We start from the raw sequence: 18,993 nt of genomic DNA, 5'->3' as shown, positions 1-18,993 counted from the left end.
TCCCCTGAAAACTGGTGAAGAATTACTATCCTGTTGCATCATTACTCCAAGGGGATATTAAAGCAACGAAGACTGCCCCAGTGAGAGTAAGAGGAGGGCAAAAAGTTCAAGGAAGGAGAAGAAAGGGAGAGGTGAAAAGGAGTGGATTTTAACCAATAATACCAGGCTGTTCTTTCCAGAAGTATTTATTCTATAATTCTTTGCCTGGATATTTTCTAACACAAATTCCAAAAAGATTAACAACCTCCCAAGAACAAGAAGACTCCTATAGAACTCAAATGTGGTAAAGAACATAACTGATTTTCCACCAGCAAAATCGTATTAAAGACTCTAGAAGAAATGATTTAAGTCCTTAAACTCAAAGTACAGTCTGAGAGCCAACAGCACTGGCATCACCTAGAAGGTAGAAAGCAGAATCTCAGGTCCCACTCCAGCCCTGATCTATAATCTACATTTAAACAAACAAGACTCTCAGGTGATTTCTTTGTACACTGAAGTTTGAAAAGCACAATTAGGCCATCCTCTGGTCTCTGGTCTGAAATATCCTAGAAAATTTTGCTAAACTGGCTTTCAAAACCTCTGAAAAAGATGATTTAATTATTTCATTGTAAACAAGGTTGCAGAATCTATATTAAATTAATGGTTTCTTCTCCTAAGCCTTTTCTCAACCTCCTTCAATTCTTATGCAAAGAGGCAGACAGAAATGGGATAAAGTCTAGCAACTGTTCTTAAAGGAGCCTAGAAATTCACGTTTTCATTTTTTCACTAAAAATACTACAGAGCTGTGTGGTTTTTGCCGGACAAACATAAAAATATCAGAATCAAGATATATTTATAACAGTAAAAACAGAAGCTTTTCAGGTAAACAATCTATTTATTCATATAGAATTATACTTTTACCAAAAATAAGCAAAACATAACAAAAACCGAAACTAATAAGCTGATTCCTAAAAGAATCAGGGCATTCAGTTCACACAGAATTTAAGATACTATGTTATTAGTATCTTAATTTCAATCTGTTGTAGAAGGCAATTTTGATGATTGTTAGAGAAAATCAAGAAATTGTTTTATAACAGTAACTGTTCAGTGTAGATGACCTGAAACGCTCAATCTGAGTGATGATCACAATATAGTTTTACACAAAAAAGAGAGAGTAACAGGAGTTGGGGGAGAGACAGAGAGGGAGAAGCAAGCACTGGCAGTATGGACTCCAGTCTAAGTTCTATTCGTTTGTCACTAGCTTGCTTCAGTCCCTAGGTTGTTTTCTCTCTTTATGCCTCAATTCTTTAATACCCTGTGAACTGTACTGTTGTACTTCACTGCTGAGCAAAATCAAAATTCTAAGTTCATTAAGTTTCTCTAAGTGAAAAATGAGTGAGAAATGTTATATTCAGGTTATTCAATATAAGTAACATATATATCTAGCATTTCTAATTAGTAGTAATACTTTGTGTGATTCCTTAGTTTTCAAAGTACTTTTCAATATAACATCTCATTTTTTCTACCTCCAGCTCCATAAGGTAGGAAGGCATGTTTTCTCACTTTCATTAGATGAAACTAGGAACCAGGGCTACTGTGCAGTAGAGCTGGGACTTAAAGACTAGATCTTCTGACTTTAACTAACTATGCTAACTTTCTAATTTTTAAAGAATCAAAATAAAGAAACACAAGAGAGTTCCAGAAAAACATCTATTTCTGCTTTATTGACTATGCCAAAGCCTTTGACTGTGTGGATCACAATAAACTGTGGACAATTCGGAAAGAGATGGGAATACCAGACCACCTGACCTGCCTCTTGAGAAATTTGTATGCAGGTCAAGAAGCAACAGTTAGAACTGGACATGGAACAACAGACTGGTTCCAAATAGGAAAAGGAGTATGTTAAGGCTGTATATTGTCACCCTGTTTATTTAACTTATATGCAGAGTACATCATGAGAAACCCTGGGCTGGAAGAAACACAAGCTGGAATCAAGATTGCTGGGAGAAATATCAATAACCTCAAATATGCAGATGACACCACCCTTATGGCAGAAAGTGAAGAGGAACTAAAAAGCCTCTTGATAAAAGTGAAAGTGGAGAGTGAAAAAGTGGGTTAAAGCTCAACATTCAGAAAACTAAGATCATGGCATGTGGTCCCATCACTTCATGGGAAATAGATGGGGAAACAGTGGAAACAGTGTCAGACTTTATTTTTTTGGGCTCCAAAATCACTGCAGATGGTGACTGCAGCCATGAAATTAAAAGACACTTACTCCCAGAAGGAAAGTTATGACCAACCTAGTAGCATATTCAAAAGCAGAAACATTACTTTGCCAACAAAGGTTCGTCTAGTCAAGGTTATGGTTTTTCCAGTGGTCAGGTATGGATGTGAGAGTTGGACTGTGAAGAAGGCTGAGTGCTGAAGAATTGATGCTTTTGAACTGTGGTGTTGGAGAAGACTCCTGAGGGTCCCTTGGACTGCAAGGAGATCCAACCAGTCCATTCTGAAGGAGCTCAGCCCTGGGATTTATTTGGAAGGAATGATGCTCAAGCTGAAACTCCAGTACTTTGGCCACTTCATGTGAAGAGCTGACTCATTGGAAAAGACTCTGATGCTGGGAGGGATTGGGGACAGGAGAAGGGGACAACAGAGAATGAGATGGCTGGATGGCATCACCGACTCGATGGACGTGAGTCTGAGTGACCTCCGGGAGTTGGTGATGGACAGGAAGGCCTGGCGTGCTGCAATTCATGGGGTCACAAAGAGTCGGACACGACTGAGTGACTGAACCGAACTGAACATTGAAACAATACTGAATGCAATTTACTCTCTTCAGATGATTCAGAACTCATTTTCGGTCGTATATCGAATTATATTTCTAAAGTAGTCATCTCCATAGCATTCAGTGCAGATAAGATGATTAGTTGAGCTGTCTGGTTAACCCAAGTCCATCTCTATTCTAGTGCACTTTTATAAATCTGGAATTTTATCACTTCAAGGAAATCATGGTCTCTAGAATTGGTATACACTTAAACTTAATTTGGTATCCAAAATTGGTATCCACTTTGTCCTTTATGGTTACAGATCATATCTGAGCTCTTCTTCCTTGATTATAAAATAGAAATTATATACATACGTAAACACTCTCACACTGGACAGCAAGGTTTAAATGAGATACTCCTGTAAAGAATTAGTATTGTGCCTTCCAACACACAGTAGCTACAGAAGAGAATTTAAAAAACAAAAACAAAAACAGTTGACATCTTCACCAGAACACTAAAAAAAAAAATCGTTGGACAAAACAAAGCAGAAACATCATAAAACTTGCACTTTAAAAAATTCAATTTTGGGTTTCTATGGTTATAAAAGTAATTCATGCTTATTAGACAGAGACAATGAAAATCACCCATAATGCCACCACACAGTGATAATCACTGTTAATATTGGTGTATACACCTTTAAAATTTCACACACACAAGCTCAAGTTTTGTGTGCATGTTTTAAACAAATGAGATCATTAATTCTGTATTCCCTGAATGGAAAAATCTAGCCCCCCTAGTAGAAACAAACAAACAGAAATAAAGCCCTGAACTCCTCAAATTATACGGTACATAAGAAATGCTATTTTATAATCAGTTTTTAATTTAATATACCACAGTATTATTCTACTGTGATAGAGAGATAATCATCATTTCTAGCATCCAATATTTCACTGCATATTCACTTCTAGTCTCTTCTGGGCTAAGCTGCTCTTCTTTCCAGGTAAACACCACTACTATAATTTATTCAGTCACATTATTCTCAGATTTTCCTTTTATAAACAATGCCATGAGCATATATCTTTGCTTACTTGGAGGGCATGACATGCACATTGAAAATTTTGCCAACCTGCCCTCTGGAAAAATTTTACCAATGTACATTCGATTGCTGATGCTTTATATTCCCATCACCTTGCCTATCTAGGTTTGGTTTGAAATTAAACTCTGCTTTTACTACCCTTAATAGTTTTAGGATCAATAGGTTAAAAAAATTTTTTTAAAGGGAGGTATTTGTCTCACATTAAGAAATTATTTGAGGAAAACAAAATAAAATACAACTAAAAAAAAACAACTGTGGGGGGGGGGGCACCCCCAGGATTGGAATACTCAGAAATTTCCATTCAGCTGGGAGCTGGGTTTTTCATCATTCTGCTCACTCCTCCTCACCATTTGTTTTGTTTGCTACGTGTTATTTTTCACTTGTCATCTGTGGTGAGAAGGGTACAGAGGGAATGTACAACCATAAAGAAGATGTAGCTTCCAACAAAGCACTTCTGAGACTGACTCATGACTTGGTACCAGCTTCCCTTGGATGCACCACTGCACCAAGCTCTACTGAGTGCATATTTCACAAAAATGAAAAAATAATTTCAAATGTTTTACCCCCAACATGATAAGTAAACTGTTTGCTCTGACTTCTATGATCATCAGCAAACTTTCCTAATTATCAGTAGTCATGCTTTAATATAATAAAAATCTCAGATTATTTCAACTAAACACACCAAATGTGACAAAGAAGCAAAACACTCCCATGGCAGGAGAAGAGTTTCTTAAACATGGTACATTCCTTCTTCTTAATGATTAAGTAAGCCTCTTAATCAGAAGCTTAGTCAGCTTTAGATGTACTTTATATCTGAGATAGAGTAGATTCTTTACATTAGTCAGGTAAAATTCACCTTATGTTTTCTTTAACCAGTCAGAATAGCCCAACGTATTAATAATAGCAGGTATGAAGTGACAGGAAAAAAGTTTAGGTAATGTTTTCCTCTTTGAACCATTATCTAGAGATGCTTTTCAAGTATCCACAGAAAGATCTATGAATCCAACAATCAAAAGATTACAATTTAGCTTTATATTTATAAAATATTGCATTACTTCAGACCAAGTTGCTAGTTTAGACCGGTTCAGACTTAGGGGAAAAAAACTAGGCGCCACCCCATGAGCTGCAGCATCAATGTCTGGACTGCATGAATGCCTGCTCAGGAGCCTCGCGATCCAGTTACCCATGATACTGGACTCCTTTCTGTTCTGACCTTCAGGTCATCTAATGAACAGATACTATTACTATAGCAGTCCCTTGGTATCTTCGGGGCATTGGTTGCAGAAGCCCACCATAGGTAGCCAAAATTAGGGGATGCTCCAGTCCCTTACGTAAACTGGCACAGGATCTGCACATAACCTACACACATCCTGCTGTAGACTCTGAACTGTCTCTATATTACCTGTAATACCTAATACAACGTACACGCTATGTCAACAGGGGCCAGTGCTGCAAATTCAAATTTTGCTTTTTGGACCTTTCTGCAATTTTTTCCCAGTTGAATCCACAGATGCAGAAATCACAGATACACAGGGTCAACCATATTTAGAATTCAGATATTATCTGATGCCAGGCAGCTATACTGGACCATGGTGAAGAATGGAAAGAAACTAAGCCCTTGCTCTCAATTCTAGCTGAAGAAACAGATCATACACAAGTAGAAATTTAACAAATAAGATAGTTTCAGGTAGTGGTAAGTCTTGCAAAGACAGTAAAATGGGGCTGTATTAGTCTGTGACTTGGTGGTGAAGAGAAAGCTTCATTAGATGGGACAATCAAGAAAGGCTTGTCTCAGGAGGTGATATCTAAGCTAGACTTTGAATAAGGTAAGGTCAATCATGCAACAGTCTGGGAGAACAATGTTTCAGGTAGGGGAAATAGCAAAAGTGAAAGAAAGAGTTTGGGGTGTTTGACAGAAAGGAGGACGAGCATGGCCAGAACACAGTGACTAAGGGGGAGAAGGAGAAATGAGGTAGAGGCCTGGTTATATAGGGCCTCAGAGGCCGTGGCAGTGTCTGAATTTGATTCTAGGAAGAGTGGAAAGCCATTAAAGGGCTGACACAAGAGTGATATTACCTGATTTAAGTTTTTTAAACAATCTCTGGTGTCTCTGTAGAGCATGGACTTCCAACAGAAAGGAGATCAACAGAACTGATCAATGGAAAGAGTCCATGCATGAAGCTAAAGGTTTGGGCAAGGGTGGCGAAGGGGACCGAGATGAATGGTCAGACTCAGAGTATGTTCAGAGGTGAAATGACATGACTTGCTGAAAAACTAAATGTGGTGGTGGGTAGTGAGGGCAAAACAGGAAACCAAGGATTACTCCTGTGAGGGGACTTGAGCAACCAGATGGACTGTGCAGCCATTAGTTGATGTGAGGGTACTAGAGGGAGAAACAGATTTGGAGCGGGGAGTGGGGGCAATCAAAGTTCTGTTTTGGACCTGTCTGGTACCGAAAATCTACTAGTAATATAAGCTGGGGTACAGACCACACACAGATGGGATATAAAGGCCATCTGACAGATGAGACTACTTGAAGAAAAACTACAGACAGAGCCCTGGGACACACCAATACTGGTCAAGTGAGAGGAAGCGGAGTGAGCAGAAGAGCTGAGAGGGAGCACGCAGAATGGCAGGAGGATATTCAGGAGAGTGTGGGGTACAGAAACTGAAGAAGAAAGTCCCGAGAAGGAAGGAGTATGATAAATGCTGCTGAAGTCGAACAAGATAAAGAAAGAAGGGACTTTGCTGGTGGTCCAGTGATTAAGAGTCTGTGCTTCCACTGCAGGGGATGCAGGTTCAATACCTGGTCAGGGAACTAAGATCCCGCATGCCATGTGCCACGGCCAGAAAAAAACAAAAAACAACAACAAAGATAAGAAAAGAAAACTCACAACTGGATTTAAAGCTAGAAGTATTAATAAAGAAAAAAGGTAGGAAGATATGTTATTAAAAAAGCCATTTGATCTTGATCAAGCTATCACTTTTAGAGCTAAAAAAACAAAAGGAACAGTCTCAGCAAAACCCCTGAGGTTATGTTGATTTACCAGGATTAGCACATTTTGACTTTCCTTCTCTAAGAGAGAGCAGGGAAGCAATGACCCAGGAGGGTGGTCTTCTTATTCCCTGGAGAGGGGAGGCCCCTGTGGCATCAGTGTGGTAGAATTCAGAATTTATATGGAAAGAGGACCAGCTCAGCCCAAAAGAGACTGCAGGTCTCTTGCCCCATTTGATTGTGATTCATCAAAGTTCTAACAGTCTCCTGTCCAAACCAATTCCAGCTAAAAGTAACCCAAGGGCCTAACTGAAAGGAAAAAACTGCCTACAGGAGGAGAAGACCGCATCCATGCCCTCAGCTGGGGGGCATTCTTCTGGCCTACATTTTCTTTCCCAAGGTCGCTACTGTTTCACTATCAGACTCCAGCCTGCATCTTCCTCTGATGGTGGATCACTGAGGACAAAACTAAAAAAAGCAATGTGAGGCCCGCCCACACCTGTGCCACTTGTTTCTCCTCCTCACTCCCCGCCCTGTACCTGGGTCATTTTGTCTACAGAGACTGGAATTCCATCGATCGTGAGAGGCGGCAGCTCTGAGTTAACCTCCTGTGGTGCAGGGGCGTGCTCTGCCAGGGCGGACTCCAGGTCTTCCAGGATCATGCTCTTGTACTTACGCACCTGCAGGGAATTAAGGGCAGAAGTAAACAAGATGCCCAACAACCAGGGAGGGTTGGTGCCAAGCAACCAGAGAGTGGGTGGGGCTGGACTCCCTTAGCCACTGCAGAGCCCTAAGAACAAACATGTCTACAACTAGCAGGTAAAAATACCCGCTGGCCCAAAGACATCACATCGTACAGAATTAAATATAAAGATGATGAAATTACAGGTAACAATGGGATAAAGAAGCGAGAGGAAAGAGTTTTCTAGAAATACAGCTCATCAGTTAAAAATCACATTTTCTCAGTAAATGCTGGCCCCATTACCTGGTCCAGATCTAACAGGAATGGTATTCATATTTTGCATTTCCCAGGCCATCTGATAAAACCCACCTGTGGCAGTTAATTACCAAAGTCATTTCCAAGATCACTGAGGATTTATGTCTCTAAAACTTTAAGCACCCTCTTTGAAACTTTGCTATGCCCACTGTTTTCCTACAAAGCTAGACTATCAAACAGGAGATCAGCTATACAAGAGGCTGAACTAAAAGGCATCAGAGAAAAAAAACAAGACGTGTATACTGGGCGTCACAGTGTAGCCGGGTGCCACAGGCGCCACTCTCAGTAGGCCTGGGGCCAGAGACAGCACCACAGGTCAAGTCCTCTTCCTTTCTGTCAGGGACTCCCTGGTGACAGAGGTGGACTTTAAAAACATGAGGCCTCTGGAACTCTGACAAGGCCATGTCTGAACCAGACACTGTTGCTCTGACTCCATTCCTTCCACTATTAGTGAAAGTCTCACAAAAAACAGAACAGCAGCAAGTTGCACATGTACACATTCTTCTACAGAATGTAGAGAGTTCACTGGATTCTACCACCACCAATAATGGGTTCACTTACTTATAAGAAATAGATCAGGGGGGATGAGGATACTTTAGGGATAGTAAAGGAAGCCATGGAGTTATAAAAATGTAACAAGATGGGATAGAAAATTAACTTGCTTTCAGGGCTCAGGCCATCATCATAGAAAAAAAGGTAAGAGAATATGAGGTTTACTTAGAAGTTATAACAATGTTATAGTCCTGGACTGAACTCTCAGTCACCATATATTTCCCTATAAATATCTCATTATAAAGATTAGAAGAGAAAAATCCCCATACTCCACCTCAAACATATGGAAAAGTAAAAATTATTGGCTACGATGTAAAACTTTTATAGAAATTTCCAACAGATCAACAATAAAGGTGATGAAAGAAAAATAGTGCAAACTTATAGAATCATTATTACTCTAGAGATTCAGTTTTATCCTGGTTTCTAAAGAGAGAGTTTCAAAAATTATTGCCAATGTATTTACTGTAAATAGCTGTGTTGCCATGACATCTTTAAGGATATATATTTTCTGATTTCTAGGTTTCTACATCATAAGTAGAGTTTTTACACTACCAACCCACAGAAAAACTGAGTAAGCATAGGTTATAGTCTTTGAACTTTAATGTATCAGGTTAAACCATTACATCAGTATATATGCCCATAGTAAGAGTAAATGAAAATAGTAAAAAAAACTTTCATTGTGCAGAAACATCTTGCATTCAAAGATAAAAAATCATTAGCTTATTACTATTATTACATTAATAGCTAGTTTCAAACAATTTCAGCCATTTTATGGGTCAGCAGAATTCCAGAAATTCAGATCCAGGCATTTTGCTAAATTTATCCATTATATCTTGATTTAAAAAAAAAATGCTGGGAGAACATCCTTCAGAGTAATTTACAACTTCAGGTTGTGAGCACAGTATTTCTAAGTTTGCTTAGTAAAGTTAACTAACTTTCCCAGAGTTATAAAGCTAGCATTTAATTCTACCTAATTTATCAATCCTGAGATAATCCCCCCCCACCCCCCACCATTTATCATTCCTCTGGAAACTCGGATACCTCTTAAAATTGCTATAGACAAAGTGGTATGGGGCACAGCAGTCATGGCCTGCACATACGTGAACATGGTTGCTATGGAGGCACAACTGCAACCCCCAGGCCTTTTCAATCAGCAAACCATTTAGCACCATTTCAGAACGGAATGTGAACCTTGGTTGTTGTCTGATAACTTTCTCAGTGATCTTTCCGTAAGACCAAAAAGCACCAGCATCAAACTTGTCACAGCTGAGAAAAAGTCTCAGAGACAATAGCAGAGCTCTTTTTACAGAAATGCAGCATCACCCATGCTCCTGATGGTAAGGAAGACAATATATTACATGCAACCATGCAGACAATGATGACTCTGAAACAAGAAGTAATTCAGAATTGGACTCTGAATTTTAAAAACAATTTCAGAAATTGGAAATTTATTTCACTTAAATTTTCCTTTTTACATATTTACAAAAGCAGTATGATCAAAAGCTGTCTCTAAGTAAGCCTGAAAAAGCTCTTTCAATAAGTATAAAATAAAAATTCTAAGTGATAGTAAGTGCTATATCAAAGTTTATCAGTGTTTTTTCTTTCTTTGTGGCACATAAATAATGGTGCATCCTATAACTCATGGTATCACAGATATGATGAAATACAGGTTTGTTTTAGAAACTTCTACTTTCTATTCCAAAATCCACAGCTAAAGCCTTTGTCATTTCATACCAATATGTCACTGCCAACTAACTGGTTTCACAATTCAAGTTAAAAACCACTTAAAAACAAATTCAGTTGGTCTGCCTACCAAGCTCTCCTCCTTCAATTCATTCTCTATACTGCTGCCATTTAAAATTTCTGAAAGATTGATATAATAAAATACTATTTATTGAATACCTGCTATGTGTCAAGCACTGCATACATTCAGTTAATTCTCACACAGTTTTATAAAGAAACTACCATTATATCCATTTTGCAGATAAGAAAATTCAGGTTAAGTAACATTCCCAAATCATATAGGAATATAGCAGAAAGTCAAATTAATTTTTAAGTAGTTCCAAAGCCTGTATGTTCAGCCACTTCTGATCATTTATCTTTTTCTCTCAAAAATAGTCCTACAGTGCCCCACTTCTTACAGGATTGCATTTCAACCATTCTGATCATTCCTTGCTTTCCCAATGCTCTCTGCCAAGGCCACCAATTACAGCTGTGCACGCTCAGCTCTGTAGATTATGTGAATAAGCACCCTCTTGAGTTCCCCATGTATAAGCCAGAGTCCTACTAGGCAACTTTGCTCACCATCCTTCCTCTTTAGCCAGCCAGCCTCCTCACTAACTTTTGCATATAGCAAGTTCTTTTCTATCTCTATGGAGAAGGAAATGGCAATCCACACCAGTATTCTTGCCTGGAGAATTCCCATGGACAGAGGAGCCTGGCATGTTTCAGTACATGGGGTCGCAAAGAGTTGGACATGACTGAGCAACTAACACACTTTCTATCTCTGGGTCTTTAATTCTGTTTCTAATTCAAATACTATCCATTATTCAAGACCAACTCAATTCCCACTTTCTCTGAGAAAACTTCCCAAGTGTTCTTGCCCTAATTCTTTTACTCTTTTAAATGCCAACAGACTCAAACAATCGTGTGTCACTTACGCTGGTCTATGTTGCACACAACCAGTGTTATGACATCACTAAGCACAGGAACCAGACCTTTTATTTTAACATACATTATGAAACATTTCACATATTCAGACATGTACAGATAAAACATTCTCATAACTACAGCGACGCTGAGTTTAGGGTATTTATAGGAGACTTAAGAGTTCTGGGCACAGAATGAGCTTGTTGAGGATTTAGGAACTGGTTGCTACAACCATAAGGTCAATGGGCCTTTAGTGACGTTGCAAAAATAATCTCAGACAAGATATCAAAATCCTTCTGTACATTTGCTTTTCTGGATAAAAGAAGAATCTTCAGGAAGGTCTCAAAAAAGATTTTTAAGATTATTTTTTGCCTATGAGCTCCTCTGTGATTAAAAATACACTGTCATCTGATGAATGTAACAAAGAGATGCCCAAGCACAGGGCTGCCTTCAGATCAGGGATCCTGAAGCACACTTGGCACAGAGCCAGGCCACAAGCTGTGGCCCACAGAATCTGCTGGCTTCATCCTCTTCTCTCTCCAGTCCCAATGTCAGCCTCTTTCCTCTCCTGCCTCAGTCCAGATCTCTTTTTCCCCAACCCCTTGGATCCCTTGTTCTGAACCTTGAAATCTCAAAAGACCTGGATGGAATTCTTACCTCATACTTTATATCTAACAGTCTTAGCCATTTATTGCATAACTTAATAAACAAGCAACAGGGCTTTTACTTTATTACTTTTTTATATTATTATTATTATTGCCTGTGTCATGTGGCATATGGGATCTTAGTTTCCCAACCAAGGATCTAACCCATGCCTTCTGCATTGGGAGCTCGGATTCTTAACCACTGGACCATCAGGGAAGTCCCTTACTTTATTACTTTTTAAATATGCTTCCACGTTTCAAGCAACCTGAAGCCACCTTTTAAAAACTTATCTAAATAAGTGAATGACTTAGAACAAGAAATCATGACCAACTCCAGAGTCCACTTATCCACTGGGAAGGTGGAATTAAACGAAGGCAGAAGGATGATTTCAAGGAAGCTGTGATAACCCCTGAGCTGCGTCTTGCTTCTGTGACTGTGGTTCCTAGGCCTATTCCTACAAAGCTCATTAAAGTATGTGATATAGCAGTAAGTCATAAAGAGAGTGTTCTTACGACTCAACAACTTTAAAATCTACCATCTACCAATTCCCATTAGATACAAAGTATGAGACAAGAATTCCATCCAAGTCTTTTGAGATTTCAAGGTTCAATTCCTTTCATGCCAGTTCTTCATAAAGACTACATATAGGAGAAAGATAATAAACTTTAATTTCTATTTCTCCCCAGTGAGGTTGCTATTATCTTTATTTCACACATGAGGGCACTGAGTCACATAAAGGAAAAATCAGTGTGGGAAATCACTCACAAAATCAAAACTTAAACACAGTTTTCACCAAAGTGAAGTTTTTAGCTATATACATTAACACCAACCTATGTGCATGATTCAATTAACCTGTCTAAAACTTACATTCCAATTGTGGGCAAGGATGTAATATGGGCAGAACACAGTAGAGAGAAATAAATGAAAACCTGGAAACCATAAGAAAAGCTTCAATACCATCTATTAGGGGGCCCAGTAAAATTTTCAATTCTCCTTTGACAAATTTGTAAAAAACTGATAATTTTGAGTCTGAAATCCATATCCCAAAGATGAACAGCCCTATGGAATTTTAAACGTCCAGAGTTCCCAGCAGCCTCCAGAAAAAAGAGCAAGAAGAAAGGTTAATGACAGCTTCAGGCAGGAGGACAAAATGCAAATACCAGAGTTTTAATATTATTTAATGACATAATACATGAAAACTGCTTATAACTTATAACCTAGAACATAGCATTCAGTAAATGTTAGGCATTATTATAAAATCCAAATAATTTCTTTTACTGTTACTAATATGAGATTATGCAGAGTATACTGTACAACTGATTACAGTAAATATGAGCTCTGATTCTTTAATACCACCCTGTATATCAATATATATATAAGATTAAGGAATATTCTATACTTTGAAGGTTTAACGGAAGTCACTCGAAATAATCAGGAGTGTAGTATCCCTTTGAGAGATGTGGTTTAATTACTTTTTAGATTTTGTATGTGTTTATTGTCTTACTGGTTTGGATATATTTGGTTATTTTTTTATTAAATTATCCACTTGGTTGAGGTTTTTAAAAGAAGAGAATTAATGCATAGCATTTCCTTACAATGTTCAATCTATTTTTTATCTGCAACTATAACTCATCTCACTTCTAAGACTGTGTATTTGTTTTCTTCATCCTTTTTCTCAATTAGTATGCTCGTTTATCTATTTCATTAGATTTTCATAGTTCAGTTCAGTCGCTTAGTCGTGTCTGACTCTTTGCAACCCCATGAACCGCAGCACGCCAGGCCTCCATGTCCATCAGCAACTCCCGGAGCCCACCCAAAGCCATGTCCATTGAGTCGGTGATGCCATCCAACCATCTCATTCTCTGTTGTCCCCTTCTCCTCCTGCCCTCAATCTTTCCCAGCATCAGGGTCTTTTCCAATGAGTCAGCTCTTCGCATCAGGTGGCCAAAGTATTGGAGTTTCAGCTTTAGCATCATTCCCTCCAAAGAAATCCCAGGGCTGATCTTCAGAATGGACTGGTTGGATCTCCTTGCAGTCCAAGGGACTCTCAAGAGTCTTCTCCAACACCACAGTTCAAAAGCATCAATTCTTCGGTGCTCAGCTTTCTTCACAGTCCGATTCTCACATCCATACATGACCACTGGAAAAACCATAGCCTTGACTAGACAGACCTTTGTTGGCAAAGTAATGTCTCTGCTTTTCAATATGCTATCTAGGTTGGTCATAACTTTTCTCCAAGGAGTAAGTGTCTTTTAATTTCATGGCTGCAATCACCATCTGCAGTGATTTTGGAGCTCCAAAAAAATAAAGTCTGACACTGTTTCCACTGTTTCCCCATCTATTTCCCATGAAGTGATGAGACCACATGCCATGATCTTTGTTTTCTGAACGTTGAGCTTTAAGCCAACTTTTTCCCTCTCCTCTTTCACCTTCATCAAGATGCTCTTTAGTTCTTCTTCTCTTTCTGCCATAAAGGTGGTGTCATCTGCAAATCTGAGGTTATTGATATTTCTCCCAGCAATCTTGATTCCAGCCTGTGCTTCCTCTAGTCCAGCGTTTCTCATGATATACTCTGCATGTAAGTTAAATAAGTAGGGTGACAACATATAGCCTTCATGTACTCCTTTTCTGTTGTTCCATGTCCAGTTCTAACTGTTGCTTCCTGACCTGCATACAGATTTCTCAAGAGGCAGGTCAGGTGGTCTGGTATTCCCATCTCTTTCCGAATTGTCCACAGTTTATTGTGATCCACACAGTCAAAGGCTTTGGCATAGTCAAGAAAGCAGAAATAGATGTTTTTCTGGAACTCTCTTGCTTTTTCCATGATCCAGTGGATATTGGCAATTTGATCTCTGCTTCCTCTGCCTTTTCTAAAACCAGCTTGACCACCTGGAAGTTGATGGTTCACGTATTGCTGAAGCCTGGCTTGAAGAATTTTAAGGATCACTTTACTAGCATGTGAGATGAGTGCAATTGTGCGGTAGTTTGAGCATTCTTTGGCATTGCCTTTCTTTGGGATTGGAATGAAAACCGACCTTTTCAGTCCTGTGGCCACTGCTGAGTTTTCCAAATGTGCTGGCATACTGAGTGCAGCACTTTCACAGCATCATCTTTCACGATTTGAAATAGCTCAACTGGAATTCCATCACCTCCACTAGCTTTGTTCATAGTAATGCTTCCTAAGGCCCACTTGACTTGGCATTCCAGGATGTCTGGCTCTAGGTGAGTGGTCACACCATCGTGATTATCTGACTTGTGAAGATCTCTTTGGTACAGTTCTTCTGTGTATTCTTGCCACCTCTTCTTAGTATCTTCTGCTTCTGTTAGATCCATACCATTTCTGCCCTTTATTGAGCCCATCTTTCCATGAAATGTTCCCTTGGTATCTCTAATCTTCTTGAAGACATCTCTAGTCTTTCCCATTCTGTTGTTTTCCTCTATTTCTTTGCACTGATCGCTCAGGAAGGCTTTCTTATCTCTCCTTGCTATTCTTTGGAACTCTGCATTCAAATGGGTATATCTTTCCTTTTCTCCTTTGCTTTTTGCTTCTCTTCTTTTCACAGCTATTTGTAAGGCCTCCTCAGACAGCCATTTTGCTTTTTTGCATTTCTTTTTCTTGGGGATGGTCTTGATCTCTGTCTCCTGTACAATGTCACGAACCTCCATCCATAGTTCATCAGGCACTCTATCAGATCTAGTCCCTTAAATCTATTTCTCACTTCCACTGTATAGTCATAAGGGATTTGATTTAGGTCATACCTGAATGGTCTAGTGGTTTTCTCCACTGTCTTTTATTTCAGTCTGAATTTGGCAATAAGGAGTTCATGGTCTGAGCCACAGTCAGCTCCTGGTCTTGTTTTTGCTGACTGTATAGAGCTTCTCCATCTTTGGCTGCAAAGAATATAATCAGTCTGATTTTGGTGTCAACGATCTAGTGATGTCCATGTGTAGAGTCTTCTCTTGTGTTGTTGGAAGAGGGTGTTTGCTATGACCAGTGTGTTCTCTTGGCAGAACTCTTTTAGCCTTTGCCCTGATTCATTCTGTACTCCAAGGCCAAATTTGCCTGTTACTCCAGGTGTTTCTTGACTTCCTACTTTTGCATTCCAGTCCCTTATAATGGAAAGGACATCTTTTTTGGGTGTTAGTTCTAGAAGGTCTTGCAGGTCTTCATAGAACTGTTCATCATACCGTTTCTTCATAGAACTTTTTCATAGTACCATTTCTTGAATAACAATTCTGTTTACAAAATCATTAATTCCTTCTACATGTTTACTTACTGTATATCTTTCTCAGATGAAGTTTCTTTTCTTTCTTTCTTGTATATATAGAAAAAAAAATAAAGGCAATAAACATGCTTTGGAGCATCTGTTTAGATCATAATTTTTCAGGCTATTTAAAATTTGTTTTTAAATAGTTCACAGATTAAGTTTTTCTCTTAAGTGTTTTTGTATACATATAAGTGATTGGCTTTGCTGTATAACAGAAACTAACACTGGAGAAGGCAATGGCACCCCACTCCAGTACTCTTGCCTGGAAAATCCCATGGATGGAGGAGCCTGGTGGGCTGCAGTCTGTGGGGTCACTGAGTCAGACACGACTGAGCAACTTCACTTTCACTTTTCACTTTCACGCACTGGAGAAGGAAATGGCAACCCACTCCAGTGTTCTTGCCTGGAGAATCCCAGGGACGGGGGAGCCTGGTGGGCTGCTGTCTATGGGGTCGCACAGAGTTGGACACGACTGAAGCGACTTAGCAGCAGCAGCAGCAGCAGCAGAAACTAACACAACATTGTAAAACTACTACAGTAAAAGGTATTTATAAATTTCCATGTGGCTGAAAATTTCTGTCAATCTTTCTTATATTAACTTCTAAATTTTCTATTCTTTAATAAAAAATATGACCTGTGTAATTTTCTATCTTTTACAATTTATTAAGATTTACTTTGGGACCTAATAATAACACAGAGTCAATTCTTATAATCCATTCATGTAATTTTTCAAATATGGTATATTCTCCCTTCGTATGGTATCAATGTTAAATATGTTAACCTTTTATATTAACCTTATTAATTCTATTCTTCAGATATCTATATTCTTATTTATACTTTTCTTCCTTGAGTGACAAAGATATTAAAGACTCCTACTACCACTGTGGTTTCTATTTTTTTTCCTCCCATTACTAATTTTTGATCTATATTCTTTGCTTTAATGTTGAGACATAAAAGGTTCATTATAAATTTATACTGCTTATCAATACTAAAGGACCTATGGTCCTCAGTTAAGACTCATTTGTCTTGAGAATTTGGCTTTGTCTGATATTAATGCTGTGATCCATGATTTATTTTTGTAGGGATTTGTCTGACATTTGCTTTGCTTATTGTTTTGCTTTTAAAATTTTAACATCCCAGTTCACCAGCCCCAAACATCCTGTATCATGCATCGATATTAAAAAAAAAAAAAGATGAAAGTAATATAAAAAAATAAATAAAAAAAATTTAACAGCTTTATCGAAATATAATTAATATGCCGTACATATTAGCTTCCTATGGTTGCCACAAAGTATTACAAACTTGGTGGCTTCTATCAACAGAAATTCATTCTGTTAGTTTCATAGGCCCAAGTTGTTGGCAGGGCTGGTTGTTCTGGAAGCTCTAGGGGAGGTACCATTTTCTCATCCTGCCTAGCTGCTGTTGAGCACATACTGCTTTGCTTCTGACCTGTTCCTTGCACCCAACCTCTTGCTTCCGCTGACACATCTCCTTCTGTATCAATCTCCTTTTGGCTCCCTCTTACATAAAGACACTGTGATTAGATTTAGGGCCTACCTGGATAATCCAGGGTGATCTGGATTATCTCAAAAATCTTTAACTTAACCACACCTGCAAAATCTTTTATGTCATATAAAGACTTGGATCTGTGTATCTTTGGGGGCCATTCATTATTCAACCTACCATACAATACCATACAATTCACGCATTTGAAGTGTATAATTTACTCTTTTAAATATTTGCAGGGTCACGTAAACATCATTATAATCTATCCCCCATGAAAGAAACTCCAAACTCACTAGCTGTCACTTTCCATTCCTCCATTCCCTCCCCCCACCTTTCAAATCTGGCAACCACTAACCTACTTTCTGTCTCTTGAGATTTGACTACTCCAGACACTGCCCATAAGTGAAATCATACACTATGTGGCCTTTTATGAATGGATTCTTCCACTTAGCACAATGTTTTCAAGGTTCGTCCATATTGTAACATTTATCAGTACTTCATTCCTTTTCATTGCTAAGTAATACTATACTGGATGGATAATACAACTTTTTTTATCCATTCATCAACAGATGAACATCTGGGTTATTTCCACTTTGTGGCTATTATGAATAATGCTTCTACAAATATAGTGCACTGGTTTTTATATATAAGTTTTGTTGCTATGAACACTGTATGTATAAGCTTTATTCTCAGCTCTTTTGGGTAAATGTAGGAGTAGAATTGTTGGGTTATATAGTAACTGTTCTTTTGATATTTTGAGAAATTGCCAAATTGTTTTCCAAATCAGCTGCATCATTTTACATCCCTAACTGCAATGTATGGGGGTTCCAATTTCTTCACATCCTCATCAACATTTATTATTGTCCATCTTTTAAATTATATTCATCATAGTGGGCATGAAGTATCTCTCTGTAGTTCTGCTTTTCATTTCCCTAATGATTAAGTTATTTATCAAGTGCTCATGTGCTTGCTGGTCATTTCTATATTTTCTTTGGAAAAATATTTATGCAGATTCTTTGCCATTTTAAATTCTGTTAATCGTCTTTTTTCTTTTTTTGGCCATGCTGCGCGGCTTGCCGGGTCATCATTCCCTGACCAGAGACTGAACCTACGCCTGCTGCAGTAGAAGCATGAAGTCCTCTCCACTGACACCAGGGTATTCCTGGATTAACTGTCTTGTCACTGCTGAGTTATAAGGGTTCCTTATATATTCTGGATACAAATTTGTATCAGATATATTTTGCCAATATTTTTTTCTTTCCCCTTCTGTAGACTGTCTTCACTTTCTTGATGGTATCATTTGCAGCCACTTTAAACACTTGTGAGTCACTGTAAGTATGTCACATAAATTGAATAGAATTGGGTTTTGATTTGGATTGTTTCTGCTCCAATCTAAAATAAAATCTTTAACAATAATATAATTATAATATTTATATTATGGTTTATAACAGAATTAACTGGTCTCACTTCCATTATTTTGTTAGTCAGGTAGAAACTAGAAAAGCCATCTACCACACTCCACTCAGGAAAGGTCTTAATAT

At 38.4% G+C, this 18,993-nt stretch overlaps 1 protein-coding gene across 9 annotated transcripts in view; it reads right to left on the bottom strand.

Annotated features, from left to right (window-relative positions):
- The window catches only part of NRF1 (nuclear respiratory factor 1), a 135,895-nt gene that overhangs the window by 49,402 nt on the left and 67,500 nt on the right, over positions 1–18,993 (bottom strand). For all 9 annotated transcript variants that reach the window (XM_055590897.1, XM_055590895.1, XM_055590898.1 and 6 more), the window contains one exon: positions 7,375–7,515. In XM_055590897.1, coding sequence (XP_055446872.1) covers positions 7,375–7,515 — 141 coding nt within the window. The remainder of the gene's footprint in view (positions 1–7,374; positions 7,516–18,993) is intronic.

Source organism: Bubalus kerabau, chromosome 8 (genome assembly GCF_029407905.1).
Source record: "Bubalus kerabau isolate K-KA32 ecotype Philippines breed swamp buffalo chromosome 8, PCC_UOA_SB_1v2, whole genome shotgun sequence".
Taxonomy (NCBI): domain Eukaryota; kingdom Metazoa; phylum Chordata; class Mammalia; order Artiodactyla; family Bovidae; genus Bubalus; species Bubalus kerabau.
Note: the sequence above shows the minus strand (reverse complement) of the source record. Positions and strands in the feature narration are given on the sequence as shown.